At 52.4% G+C, this 12,951-nt stretch overlaps 5 protein-coding genes across 5 annotated transcripts; 2 read left to right on the forward strand and 3 right to left on the reverse strand.

The window, feature by feature from the left end:
* Window positions 1-1,360: 1,360 nt before the first annotated feature.
* On the forward strand, window positions 1,361-3,395 carry N7539_005866 (uncharacterized protein; the record flags this gene model as incomplete). The annotated part of the gene is made up of 8 exons (XM_056935468.1): window positions 1,361-1,678; window positions 1,751-1,888; window positions 1,961-2,035; window positions 2,094-2,297; window positions 2,371-2,580; window positions 2,652-2,795; window positions 2,875-3,147; window positions 3,261-3,395. The coding sequence occupies 8 exons, from the start codon at window positions 1,361-1,363 to the stop codon at window positions 3,393-3,395; spliced, it is 1,497 nt and encodes a 498-aa protein (XP_056789340.1).
* A 643-nt stretch (window positions 3,396-4,038) lies between these two features.
* On the reverse strand, window positions 4,039-5,448 carry N7539_005867 (uncharacterized protein; the record flags this gene model as incomplete). The annotated part of the gene is made up of 1 exon (XM_056935469.1): window positions 4,039-5,448. The coding sequence occupies one exon, from the start codon at window positions 5,446-5,448 to the stop codon at window positions 4,039-4,041; it is 1,410 nt and encodes a 469-aa protein (XP_056789341.1).
* Window positions 5,449-6,576: 1,128 nt separating this feature from the next.
* N7539_005868 (CoA-binding protein) lies at window positions 6,577-7,192 on the reverse strand (the record flags this gene model as incomplete). The annotated part of the gene is made up of 2 exons (XM_056935470.1): window positions 6,577-6,827; window positions 7,108-7,192. The coding sequence occupies 2 exons, from the start codon at window positions 7,190-7,192 to the stop codon at window positions 6,577-6,579; spliced, it is 336 nt and encodes a 111-aa protein (XP_056789342.1).
* Window positions 7,193-7,643: 451 nt separating this feature from the next.
* N7539_005869 (Rad4 family protein) lies at window positions 7,644-10,493 on the forward strand (the record flags this gene model as incomplete). The annotated part of the gene is made up of 1 exon (XM_056935471.1): window positions 7,644-10,493. One exon carries the CDS (start codon window positions 7,644-7,646, stop codon window positions 10,491-10,493), a length of 2,850 nt encoding a protein of 949 aa, XP_056789343.1.
* Window positions 10,494-10,953: 460 nt separating this feature from the next.
* On the reverse strand, window positions 10,954-12,816 carry N7539_005870 (uncharacterized protein; the record flags this gene model as incomplete). Its single annotated transcript, XM_056935472.1, has 2 exons — window positions 10,954-12,522; window positions 12,583-12,816. The coding sequence occupies 2 exons, from the start codon at window positions 12,814-12,816 to the stop codon at window positions 10,954-10,956; spliced, it is 1,803 nt and encodes a 600-aa protein (XP_056789344.1).
* Window positions 12,817-12,951: the final 135 nt, after the last annotated feature.

The following is a 12,951-nucleotide window of genomic DNA, read 5'->3' on the forward strand; positions in this document are numbered from 1 at the left end:
TGGAGAGATAGACAAGATTGGTCCTGCCCATTCGGTAGGAAATAATTGCCACCAAGGGGATGAAATGCCGAGCATTCGAAGTCGGCCACCGTGGGTATGAGCTACCCTGTTGTTCAGAAATAAACACGAAGATGCCGAGACGATGGAGCGTGCGGAGAGGGACGGGCTTGCCTTTTCTAACATTTCAGCTGTTACCAGTGGAAATGTGACCAGAAACTACAAAACGGGCAATAGACCAGAGCACAAAAAGTGCCGACCGAGTGTGTACAGAGACTGATACTGAATGCAGCACTGCGTCTTTCATGAATACAAAGATGGACATGTGACGCGAGGGATCAGCTGATCCGGGGACATTGGAAGTCTCGGATGAGGAGCATACACGCTAGCACACTAGCAGCGTGACTGTGAACCACATACGAAGCTATAGCATACAAGGTGCAATCCTAAGATCTACACTGCGAATCATTTTCAAGACAGCATGACCAGACTAATCCAGATGACTGAATTGATATACGGCCGTGGCACGGGTAAGCAGGGTTGAGCTTTTCAATTCACATACCCAGAATTCACCTGTACAGGGATTAAGCAAGGCTGACAAAAGCTGTCAGGTACCCGTGAAAAGTTGAGCCAGGTTGCACACTGGGACCAAAAACGAGGACTGAGCATGGACAGGTAGAAGGGCATCGTTGCGAGAAATTCGAGCACGAGGGATAATTGGATCTCTTGAGAATGCAGGTCAAACATTGATTGATTCTGGAGACACATGCGTATGATGGCAGTGGCTTCCCACCGTGAAGTACAGCTTTACCTCGCGCTGAGATGTGAAAGGTGCCCTCAATCATGCTCGACTAATGATTCTCAAGCTCCCCCTTGCATCAATAAACCCTCCGGCAGAGTTGGCGCAGAGGAACAAGCAAGCCAAGCATGCAGCACATTCCTGCGGCAGGGCCGAGGATCCAAGACAATTGGACCTTTTTAATCGCAAGAGAGTGCAGCACATTCTTCGGAAGGGGATTGTTGACAGTGAAACATCCGGATAACCAGTTGAGGCAAAAATTGAGACACAGGCTGCACACAAGCCTCATCCTGCTGTATTTTGCTCCCCCTTGGAAGTGGAAGCAAAAGAGAATGAACATCACTCGAGAATGTTCGGCTCAGAACAGAGCTTTATAAAGACAATGCTATCACCCTTTCCTCGCAGAGAAGGGTTTCGCATTCCTAACGTTGCTGTTGAATCCCCTACTTTCGTTTATTCCACCTCGGGTTCCATTTCCCCTGTCCACTGCCTAATTTCCTCGTCGCTCGCCGGCGTTGACCCTCCTTTTCATCACAGGATTTCATTGGAAGATCAATCATCAACATGGTCAAGACTACTTATGCCCTCACGCTCTTTGCAGCCGTGAGCATTGCAGCCCCGGTGCAAAACGCCCCGACGATGGACATGGCTCGTGGCGAGCCCATGCGTCGCGATGGCTCTGGAAACCTCCTCGGTGCCGGTGCCGGTGGAGCTGCCAACGACCTGGTCAGTCAAGCCTTCTCTAGCCTGGAGAAACAACCTGCTAACAAGGCGGCGGAGAAGACCCCCCAGCGTACTCAAGGTACTCAGGATGCGCAGAATCAAAACTCTAATATCCTGGGTAACCTGCCTGTTCTTGGGTCCGTCCTGGGCGGAGGCTCGGTGAGTTGATGCTTGTCATATCGTTGGGATCGGCCCAGTGCAATCGCGTCTAACTTGAACCGGGTACTACAGAAGCGAAGCCTAGAGGGCAACAGCAAGGAGTCACAATCTGCGCCTCAACGTACCGAGGGCATGCAGGATTCGAACAATCAGAACTCAAACATTCTGGATAGCCTGCCTCTTATTGGGGGCGTCCTAGGTGGAGGCTTGGTGAGTCGACGATTGCTGCCCATACGAACATAAAACGGGCCGCAGGATATCTGACATGACTGGATATCATAGAAGCGCAGCGTTGAATCGCGATCCTTGACCAGCGACCTGAGCAACTTCCCTGTGCTGGGAAAACTTTTCAGTGGTGTAAGTCATGATCCAAAAGGATATAGAGAGGTGGTTTGCTAATCAAAAGGGCTTGCAGAATCAAAATGACAATCAAAATGTCAACAAGCCCCTCGGCGATGGCAACGCCATGCCCAGCAACTATGATCCATCGGGGAAGAAGGTGGGCAAAGCTGCTGCTGAGAGCGCCATGGGAGAGAACGGCCAGAAGGCCCGCCGTGATCTGAACAGTGATCTTACTGAGAAGATCAACGCTCTTCCTATCATTGGGGACCTCATCGGTGTAAGTGACGAATTCACCCACACACTCGAGGCTCTAGCTAGCTCTGGACATGCGTGCTCATTGACTTGTATAGAACAAGAAGAAGCAAGCAAGTGGCAAGCGGGACAACACCCCCAGTCAATATGACCCTGTGTACAACCTCGCTGAAGACATCACAAACAAGATGGAGCCGACGTACAACCTTGCCGACACGGCCTCCGCAGCGGCCAACGCTCGTCGTGATCTAAACAGTGATCTCACCGAGAAGATCAACGCTCTGCCTATCGTTGGCGACCTCATTGGTGTGAGTAATTGAATCCTACCCGATTATCGTGGCCTGAGACCTCAGTCTGACAAATCTGTCCCCCTATCTAGAACAAGCAGAAGCCCGCAGCCAAACGGGCCGAGAAGATGGAAGACAGCCAATACGACCCCGTTTACGGCCTTGGCGAGGATTTGACCCAAGAGATGGAGCCCACTTATGAGCTGGCTGATGCCTCCTCGGCCGCGGCAGGCGCTGTAAGTCGTCTCTTCAAGTCACCGATGAAACTTGCCTTCGCGCAAGAACGCGCAAGCTAACGTGTATGCATTTTGAAAGGTCCGTCGTGATCTCTTCGATCTCCTCAAGACACCTCAAGAAGTTGCCAAAGAGAAGCCAGCCGCCGCCGCTGCCGCCGCCGCTCAGAATCCCAAGACTCAGCTCGCTCAAGATGACCGCAAGGCCACGGACGACACCAAGCCCAAGAACGATCAGGCCAAGCCCGCACAGGACACTAAGCAGGGCGACCAGAATCCCCTTGCTGGTCTGTTCAAGGAAAGTGGTCTTGGTGCGCTGATGGGCAACTCGCATCACGGTGTTGGTATTCTTCCGGTGAGTTGAGAAACCCCAACTCTGCATTGTTATCGTCCTGATCTTGCCAAATTTCTCGCATGTGCTTCGTCGACTTTGATTGGGATGTAACTGACACGTCCGAAATTGACTAGATGAAAAGTCGTCGTGATGCGTCTATCCAAGCTCGCGGTGACCCTATCCAGGGTGCGACATTGCCCGATGCTTTGCTGAGCGGTGGCGTATTGGGTAAAGTGACCAAGATGCTTGCGCCAGGTGGTTTGCAGTAAGGGCCTCAGGAGTTGGCCTGTTGGGGGCGAGGGTTAGGGTTATTACGTGAATACCCCAGTTTGTGTTGATGAGAGAGTTGTTCTTAATGAGAAGCCATTTCTATCCACACTTGTTGCGGGACAGTCTTCGTCTTGTGTCACTTGTAGTTGACACGTACGCGGAATTCCAGCGTCTTAACGAGTTGGGTGTTGTTATAGAAAGGAGAGACACAATTTCATTCTCTTATCTTTTGCTTCACTCTTTTGGCATCTTCCTCCATACAAAGCTCTTGAGCAATAAAGAGAGACAAAAAATTAGAACGTGGCAAGGAACTGGAGCGATGAATATGATGAACAGTGACGTTCAAGGTCATTAGGTCGTCAAGCGTATGTCGGCCGCCCTCGTGAATCATAACAGCCACATAAGTATAGGCAGCGAGGGGTATCGGATCGTGAAAAAGAAAGCACAAACATGGAAAAAAGAAAGTCGTGACACCATCAAGACGAAGGAATGAAAAAGCGAATTTTATCCCTAGGCACCCGAGATCATTAATCACGTCAGTGCCTCGTCCCGACAAGACAAGTGATACAGGGAAAGCGCGAAACCCCAAATTTCCCAAGGATGAGAAGGTCAAGGAGACGGGGGTCAGCACAACTCGATCATTCAGTCAAAGTCCATCTCCAAGTCATCCACTTCGACCTTGGAGCCCAGAGCCTGTTTACCCTCTCTGATCATGGCTTGCAGTTGCCGATTCAATCTTTTGATGCTGGCATCTTCCTCACGTTCTCGCCGGCGTATCTGCGCTGCCACCCTTTTCATTTCCGCGGAATCGGGTCCCTCCCGTAAACGTGGCGATGGTAGACTTGGACTTTGGGTGGGGGTGGAAGAACCCCTCGAAGCGGAAGTTTTCTTTTGTGACTTGGGCATGACCGCCGAGCGGCGTCGAGGACTCGATGCTTGATGTACACGCCGACTCCGCATCGATCGAGTGGCCGCCAAGTCGGGCGTGAATTCGTGGGTTGTGGTGGAAGGAATTACCACCCAACTACGTTCCAGCTCATCTTCCGGGTATTGGCCTGGTATGGGTGAATGGAACAGGCATTCTTTCTCCTTCTCGCTTAGCATCGACTCCTTTTCCCAACTGGGGGTCGTATCGGATGGCAAGCTCGTCGGTAGATCATACCCCTGCCCGCCACCGGCATAGAAGCCCCGAAACGCACCCGACCAACACAGATCCAAGACTTTTCCGACCACATTGATGACTGTGCGTCCCCAACCGATCGGTCCACTCTCCGGGCTGTCGACGTCTGGGCCCGGGGATGTGAGCAGACTGTCCCGACGAGTGCGCTTACGGCTGGTGCCGAGAGAGTTGTCATCGATGGATTCGACGCTGTTCTCGAGCGACGGTGGGAGAAACGACTCGCGGTATCGGTTGGGTCGATAGTCCAGATCGACGCCTCCATAGCCCGTTGAGTAAGGATAGGTGGGCTGCAGCAGTGCCGATGCCGATGCTACCTCCGATGAGGCCTGGAATTTGGTGGCCAGCTTTTCGGCATCACGACGTGGCCGCTTGCGACTGAGCGAGAGAGTATAGAGGGACGAGGATGCCGAGGCAGAGATAGGGAATTGGCAGAATTGAGAATTTGCGCTGGCGAGATCGACCTTGGGGGGGGACGCATTATGAGGGAAGAGGGCTGGCATGTCCGGCTTGTTGAGAGCAGCTGTTTTTCTCGACGACGGTGGTGCAGGATGAGATAGGATGAATCTGGTGGACTGAGAATCACAGCGTCCTGGTGTCAGAGGTGTGAGGTCAGGATGCAGCAGCACAGTCAAAGCAGCAGACCACTCCGATGAATCCCACAGGCGCGATACCACGTCGACGAGGAAAAAAAAGCTCGGACGGCGGAAGGCCGCACGCGATGGGCCCAGCGCAAAAGAGACGAGGCTGGGGATAGTCGGTCGGCGAGAGTGGGTTTGGTGGGTGTGGTGGATTCGGTGGGTTCGGTCGAAGAGGCATCCGCCGAGTCGAGAGGAGTCCAGGTCGAGGTTAAGTTGCTTAACGTGGCCGACCATCCGGCTGGTTGGGCGACGAGCCGTGCGGAGACGGAGACAATCACCCACACGCTTTCAACTGGGTCCAGCCTCGTCCGATGCTCCATTTGACTCTTGCGTAACCGACGCTGTGAGAGTCTGGTTAGTCTGAGATATTGCGTAGTAGTCGGACAATCGGGTACTGTGACAGTTGGCTCAATGAGATATAATTGATCTCTTTTAGTAGAGTCGCGTGGAATATTTGCTGGATAACAATACAAGTCGGCGAACCCGAAGGATCCAGACGGTGGACAGCAGTAGATCCCGTCGCACCAAATGATTGCGTTTATTGTATGAGAATGAGTGAGCTCGTCGTGGTCGACCGGAAGGAGTCCCAGTGATGTAAATTGGTTCGACAGGAAAAGCGCTCGAGGGAGTAAACAATCAACAAGAAGCGTGTGAAGAAGAACAATCGAGCATCGAGGCAAGTACCGTAAGTAGTAAGTAGGAAGTAAGTACTAAGTTAGGTGCTGTCGAAGTTAGTAGTAGTAGTACTACTACCTTACATCCCTTGACTTCTACAGTTGGTACAGTATACCTCCACAGCCTGTGGTTGTGTACGGTCATACGGTGTAGCGTGTACTATACAGCGGTGTGTGTGTGTGTGTGTGTGTGTGTGTGTGTGTGAGAGACCGGCAATTCCTTGCTTAGTACGAGTCGAAGTTGCAACCCCGTCGAAGGCTCTTCGCTTCTTTGCTCCTCTCTCATCTTACCATTACTCTCTTCCTCCTCTTCATTTCTCCTCTTGGACCAAGAGAAATGACCGGACCAATGCAAATCCATCAACAATCCCAAACAACCGGAAATGAAAGGCCCCATCAAGAACCGCCCATCAAGTTGCTAGCGACTTCACCCCCTCACGTCAATGCAGCTGCCCTCCTTTCGACTCGTTCTCCCACCGTCATGAGAGGCGATGTGGACACTAGTCGCTCAGGTAGGATGGAGCCTCTCGTCCACTGCCGCAGCGGGTTCTTTCTCCCCACCCCTTAGTCGAAGGGCACTCTCACCTGCTCGCTCTGCCATGATACCCCCGAACAAGGATTAATCAATGGGTCGCCCTTCCCCCCAAAAGCCGACCACTCATTCCCTCACCGGATGTCATGCCTTCTATTACAGTCGCTGACTGGTCCATTGCACTCCAGCGGCTTCCAAGCCCTCCTCTCCATCGACCAGCACGCACCATCCCTCGTAGCCAGCGCCTCCGTCACCCGCGATGACCGCGGCAAAGTGGCCCCGGGCATAGTCTAGCACCCGGTCGTCGAAAGTGCCCGGTTGCAGCCAAACCGCGGGAATCCCAACCGAGTGCGCTTCCTGCAGCACTTGGAGGGTCACGGGGGAGGCGTGACCACGGACAGAGAGGTCTGCGTGGGCGAGGCCAGTTTACTCGGGGAGGCAACGGTCTCGTAGACACGCGAGGGGAGATTGATCTGCGCTGCACGCGGATTCAAGGGAGTCACCGGCAGTGAGTGCTGATGGTACCACGCGAGGACTGGCCGGATACCCAAGGAGGGAACAGTTAGCATGGACCTGCATGATCAACCCACGGAAACGGACGTGGAAAGAGAGAGGAACCACGGTCAACAGACAAAGTGAAGATTTCGCGAAGTACACTATCACAGAGAGAGAAAAGGGAGGACTCACTCTTGTAACCAAACTTGGTCGGATCATTGCTGGCGCCCGCAACGGCGAACCGTGGGGAAGAGAAGAATCGCTTGACAGCCTCCATATCGAATGAAAACTAGGGTGAAACGGATGCCGCAATGCTGTAGATTGGATGTCTATCAAGATGGGTGCATTAAGGTTCTGATGACGAAGAACAGATTCGATCTATCGACAGCCACGAGGAGATCGGTGAAAGCGATTGTGAAGACGGGGTCGATCTACGGTCCGATTCACTCTTCTTAAAGGTCAGTTCCCGCCCGCTTCAGCGATGGAGCTGCACCTCGGCATCCGCCGATAGCGTCTTTGGGTTCCGCAGGTCTTTCCGGAACTCCCATCGCGTCTCCACCGGGGATCCAAACTGCTTCCGGTTGCCTCTCATCATTGCATCAGCAAGAGAATATTGCTTGAATGTTTTTGTGCCGAAGTCCATAGCTGAAGCATTCATCCACGGGGAAGCTTTTGAATCAGAGTTGTCAACAAGCTCATTTGCGGCGGTCGCAGCTGGAACCTCGCGCATGCCACCCTTCGTCCCCCGCAAGCGCCATCTCTCGGCGGACCCGCCCCCAGCCAAGCGCCAGGTCCAAGCGAAACCAGCCACGCCAGCTGCCGTCGTGGATGTCTCCGACTCCGATTCCGATTCCGACTTGTCTTCGTTGAGTGATGTGCCTGAGAGTGGTCTCGACACGCCACAGGGTCTTCAAGGACCCAAGTCCGGCAACAGCAACAGCCATGCGAAGCTCAAGGATGACGGCGACGACGATGACGATGACGATGACGAAGAAAAGGAGGAGGAGGAGGAGGAGGATGAAGATGAAGATATCGACTGGGAAGATGCCATCGATCCCAACTCCACCAGTACAACCACGCCTAACGTGACAGGGCCTCAGCCGGAATTACAGGATCTGGAATTGACCTTGGACCAGAATGAGCAACGAGAGGCGCCCGAGCTTGCGAATGAGAAAAAGGGCCCTAGCAAGATTGAACGCCAGATTCGTGTCCAGTCGCATTGCATGCATGTTCAGTGTTTACTGTTCCACAACGCCATTCGAAATGCCTGGATCAACGATGAAAAGGTCCATGAGATTCTACGCAAGAAATTGCCCGAGGGTATTAATAAGGAGATCAAAAGATTCAGGGTCGCGTCCGGACTAGAGCTTCCAGAGCCAAAGCCTCAGCCGCCCAAAGGAAGCAAGAAGAAGAAAATTGGGAAACAGGCGCGCAAGAACAAGGACTGGAGCGAGGATTCTCAGCGTTTGGAACCGGGCCAGCCAGACATGAGCCGCGGAGACCCCATCATCGGCCTGCTGAAGGTTCTGGTCGCGTACTGGAGGAAACAGTACCGCATCACCGCACCCGGTCTACGGAAACATGGGTATCGTCCGATCGCAGCGGTGGAAGCCACAGTCAAGGACTTTCGCAATGAAGAGCATGACCCCGAAAAGCATGGCGAGCGCATCGCAAATAAGGAGGAGTTTCGGACTGCAGCAGAGCGAATGCAGGGATCTCGCGACTTGGGAGCCCAACTCTTCACCGCGCTCATTCGAGCGCTGAAAATTGAAGCAAGATTGGTGGGCAGTCTACAGCCGCTAGGCTTTGGCTGGACCAAAGCCGAAACATACACGGGGCCTTCGAAAACCAGCGCCAAGTCAGTAGTCATGCCCGCGGAGAAGGACTCTGAAGATTCACCAGGAGACTCGGCGGATGATGAAGTAGATCGCCCAACAACGAGGAATCGTCAACCGCAGTACGACAGAGATATGCCATTTCCCATCTACTGGACAGAAGTCGCCTCTCCAGTCACCCACGAAGTTATTCCCGTCGATCCGCTGATTCTCTCCAATGCAGTAGCGACGACACCCGAATTACAGGCTGCATTTGAGCCGCGCGGGGTCAAAGCGGATCGGTCCAAGCAAGTCATTTGCTACGTGGTTGCGCACTCGGCCGACGGCTCGGCCAAGGACGTAACAACGCGATATCTCAAAAGGCACACCTGGCCGGGTAAGACAAAGGGATTCCGAATGCCTGTCGAAAAGATTCCTCTACCCGGTCGTCGTCGAGGTCAGTATCATGAATTCGACTGGTTTCGAGTGGTCATGCGTCCCTATGCAAGACCGGCGAATAAGAGAACCGAAGTCGATGAAATTGAGGATAAGAAAGATCTACTGCGCAAGCAGCCAGAGAAGAAAAAGGCCGACCAGACAACAGACACTTTGCAGAGTCTTCGCCAGTCCCCCGAATTTACACTCGAACGGTTTCTCCGCCGCGAGGAAGCTCTTGTCCCTGGAGCAGAACCCGTGAGAATGTTCACGTCTGGCAAGGGAGCCAAAGCTAAACAGGAGCCCGTGTATCGCAGAGCAGACGTGGTCAAATGCATGTCCGCCGAAAGCTGGCACAAGGAAGGTCGACAAATTCTTCCTGGAGCCGTGCCGCTAAAAAGAGTACCGATTCGATCCGTCACCCTTCGTCGCAAACGTGAGGTGGATGAATTACAACGCGAGACAGGCGAAAAGCCGACGCAGGGTCTATACTCTCGCAACCAGACAGAATTTATCGTTCCACCTCCCATTGTGGACGGTCGTATCCCAAAGAACGACTACGGCAATATCGATTGTTTCGTGCCGACTATGGTCCCCAGAGGCGCATCTCATGTGCCCCTGCCAGGTACAGTGCGCATATGCAAAAAGCTAGGCATCGACTACGCCGAAGCCGTCACGGGCTTCGAATTTGGTTCGAAAATGGCAGTTCCCGTCATCCAGGGCGTCGTGATCGCCGCCGAGAATGAAGATCTTCTCCGTGATGCATGGCGAATTGACGCCGAGGAAAAACGTAAGCGAGAAGAACTAAAAGCCGAGAAGCGCATTCTTCAAACGTGGCGGAAATTCCTCTTTGGTCTACGTATCAAAGAGCGTGTCCAGGAAGAGTACGGTGCTTTTGACGCAACCCACGACCGTGAGCGTGATTCATATAACCCCTTCGCGGCAAGAAAAAGGGGTCACGACACACCTGAGTTCGATCCGGATGTTGATTTCCCGGATCACGATGAGGAGTTTGAACATGAAGATACCCATGACCCGCTCGATCATGGCGGTGGGTTCTTGTTACCTGGCGAAGAAGCCGATGCGGGTGCAGATGATGATTTGATTGTTGAGCATCATCAAGAGAATCGGAAACGCGCGACCCCTGTTGTAATCGACAGCGAGGATGATGACCTATCGATATTGAGTAGTGAAAAGGAGGAGGATGAGGGAGAGGATGAAGACGGCGCCAATGCTGAGGAGGAGGGGGAGGAGGAGGAGGAGGACGAGGACGAGGACATCGCCGAGGAAGATTCAGGCTCAGACTATGTCCCTGGAAAAAGAAAATAAAAAACAGAGTCGGACTAGAGCTATGACCTGAGCGAGCCCTGACAAGAAGAACATTTGTCATATTAGAATTGTGAAGTTGCATGTTACTATACAGGCGCGAGTGGTAGCCGGGGCATTTTGGGAACGAGATTTTCGTCTGAAACCGAGGAGCTTGGTGAGAACCACATCGCCTAGTACAGTGTATCTATCCACCCCTTCTCAATATTCCAGGTACGGAAGCATTCGATAACCTTTCTACCGGTGTACTACCTTACCTATATCTGACCTGCTGCCCGGCTTGGGTGTATTTCGGGCTGATAGGTTGCTCAGAGCACGAGGATACATGGATAAAGTCAAGATCTATAGTTTTTTGACCATCTCGCTCGTTTTAAGATAGACAATACGAGGTTCATGAGAACAAAGTTCGTTCGATGTGCCTTGCAACAAAGGTAACGACTTTCGTGTAACTTCCCGTACAGGTTTAATTCCTAAACCGCGATGACACCAGCGGTGAATCCCCACCCCCAAGCTCACTATCATCATATTCCAAAGTGAAACTCTCGTCCCCTATCATCGAGGGACTCACATGGACAGCCGGCGAAGAGATTGGACTGAGCGCAATGCGAGGACGAGACTTGAATACACTCGCATAATCTGCGTCTTCTTCGAAGAGCTTATCCTTTGGCGTGGAGGATCGGCTGATTTCAGGACGGGACGATTTGCGAGGTGTTTCGAACTGATTGACTGGGAAGGATGGGCGTGGACCGCGGCGTTTGGAAGAAGGTTGAGTCTCTTGGGCTGGGAGGGGTGGAATGAGGGACATGGATTTGCGAGTTCGTTCGACGAGATTAGATGGTGTGGACCGAGGCTGAGGTTGGTGAGTCGGAAGATTGGGTTCATCATCATCCTCTGATTGTGTGGTGTCCGCGGAAGCTTCCATGGATAGATTTGCTGTAGGAGGCGAAGATGTGAATGAGGGCCATGATTTCGGACTAGGAGACCCAGAGTGGTGTTCAGACAGGGCGATTGAAGGAACAGTGGGTGTAATGCTATGGTTGTTCACTTGTATCGAGTCCTTCATCATCACGTCTGGTCCTTTGTCGACGACCGGCTTGACCTCTTCCTCGGTGATCGCCGCATTCACCCTGTTCAAAAAAGAACGAGCCGCTTCGTTCATCTCTCTCTCACGGGTTGCGGATTCTCGTACGGTTTTCGATATGCTTGCCACATTAAGTGACTGATGACCTCGAAACAACTCTCGAGGCTCTTTGACAGGACTCGTGGCCAAGCCCTTGATATGTCGGCGTCTATGGCGAAGACTTTCGCTGAACTCATTCCATTTACGAAGCCGGCCACGAAGTTGTGATACGCGTTTCTCAAGGTCTCTCATAAGATCGGCTTCATGGGATTCGCTGGACTTTTGCCACGTTGGCTCAGAAACACATTTTAGGGCCTGAGGAAATGGCAACTTTAGCAAAGCATCGACGTTGCTTTCAGAGCCCCCCTCTTGTATAGTTGTAATCCATTCCTTGGCTCCAAGCCAGTTGGTTTGCAGCTCATGCGCCAAGGCCTCTGTGTCCGCTTCTGACAGCTCTTGTCCTCGAGAATTACGCTTCCTTATTCTTTCGGAGCGCTCCTCAAGCTCGGCTCTCTTGTCGTCCATCAAGCGAGTGAATTGCTGGACTGTCTCCTCCACGCGCGTACGACGAGCCCCTGTCCTCTCAAGAGAGAATTGATGAGCGATGATCAATGGAACCAGGTTCTGATAATCTGCTGGAGTTATTGCCGAAGCTGTTGACAATACCATCACCGGGTTCCAGATGATTTCTGTGGATGAGGCTGCAAGGAGGTTACGAAGTACTGCGCTGGAGAAAACTGCAAGCACTTCATCAAACTTCTCTCCTCTGCAATCGTCGAGCATTGTCTTGCGCAGAAATGTTTCTCTTCCCAAGTCGCCATTCTTTTTCAGTTCAGTCAAGGCTCGAAACAGAGCTGCGCGAAGATTGACCGATTGTAAATGTTCAAGCGGTGGGAAAAAGGGACGGAGTTTCTACACTGCCGTTAGCCAAGCTCTAGAGCACGATGACGATAATAATGCGGTTTTTGATACATTCTGAGCGACTTCGGGGTCCCATATCGCAAAAAGTTGGTACAAAGACCACTCTATTAGTCGAATGCGCTGCCTTTGATTCTGTGATGACGGCGACAATGCGCGGAGTGTGACGCCAGGCCAGTCATTGCGTTGCTCTAGATTCAACAGCTTCAAATTGCGTACGAAGATTGCAAGTTGCGAGGGCCCTTTCCATTCTAATGACTTTGGTCGAGTAGGCTTTGGAGTCACCATATCGTATTTAGAAGAGTGGATAGTCCTTGTGAAGTCTTCGAGGTAGTCTGCAACCTGTGACAAGCTTGACAATACTCGTATCCTACACAGTTCAGGTGAATCGGAGCTGTAGAGAAGCACGGGGACATCAACAAT

Source organism: Penicillium diatomitis, assembly GCF_028827545.1.
Source record: "Penicillium diatomitis strain IBT 30728 chromosome Unknown utg000006l_segment0_segment0, whole genome shotgun sequence".
Lineage (NCBI taxonomy): Eukaryota > Fungi > Ascomycota > Eurotiomycetes > Eurotiales > Aspergillaceae > Penicillium > Penicillium diatomitis.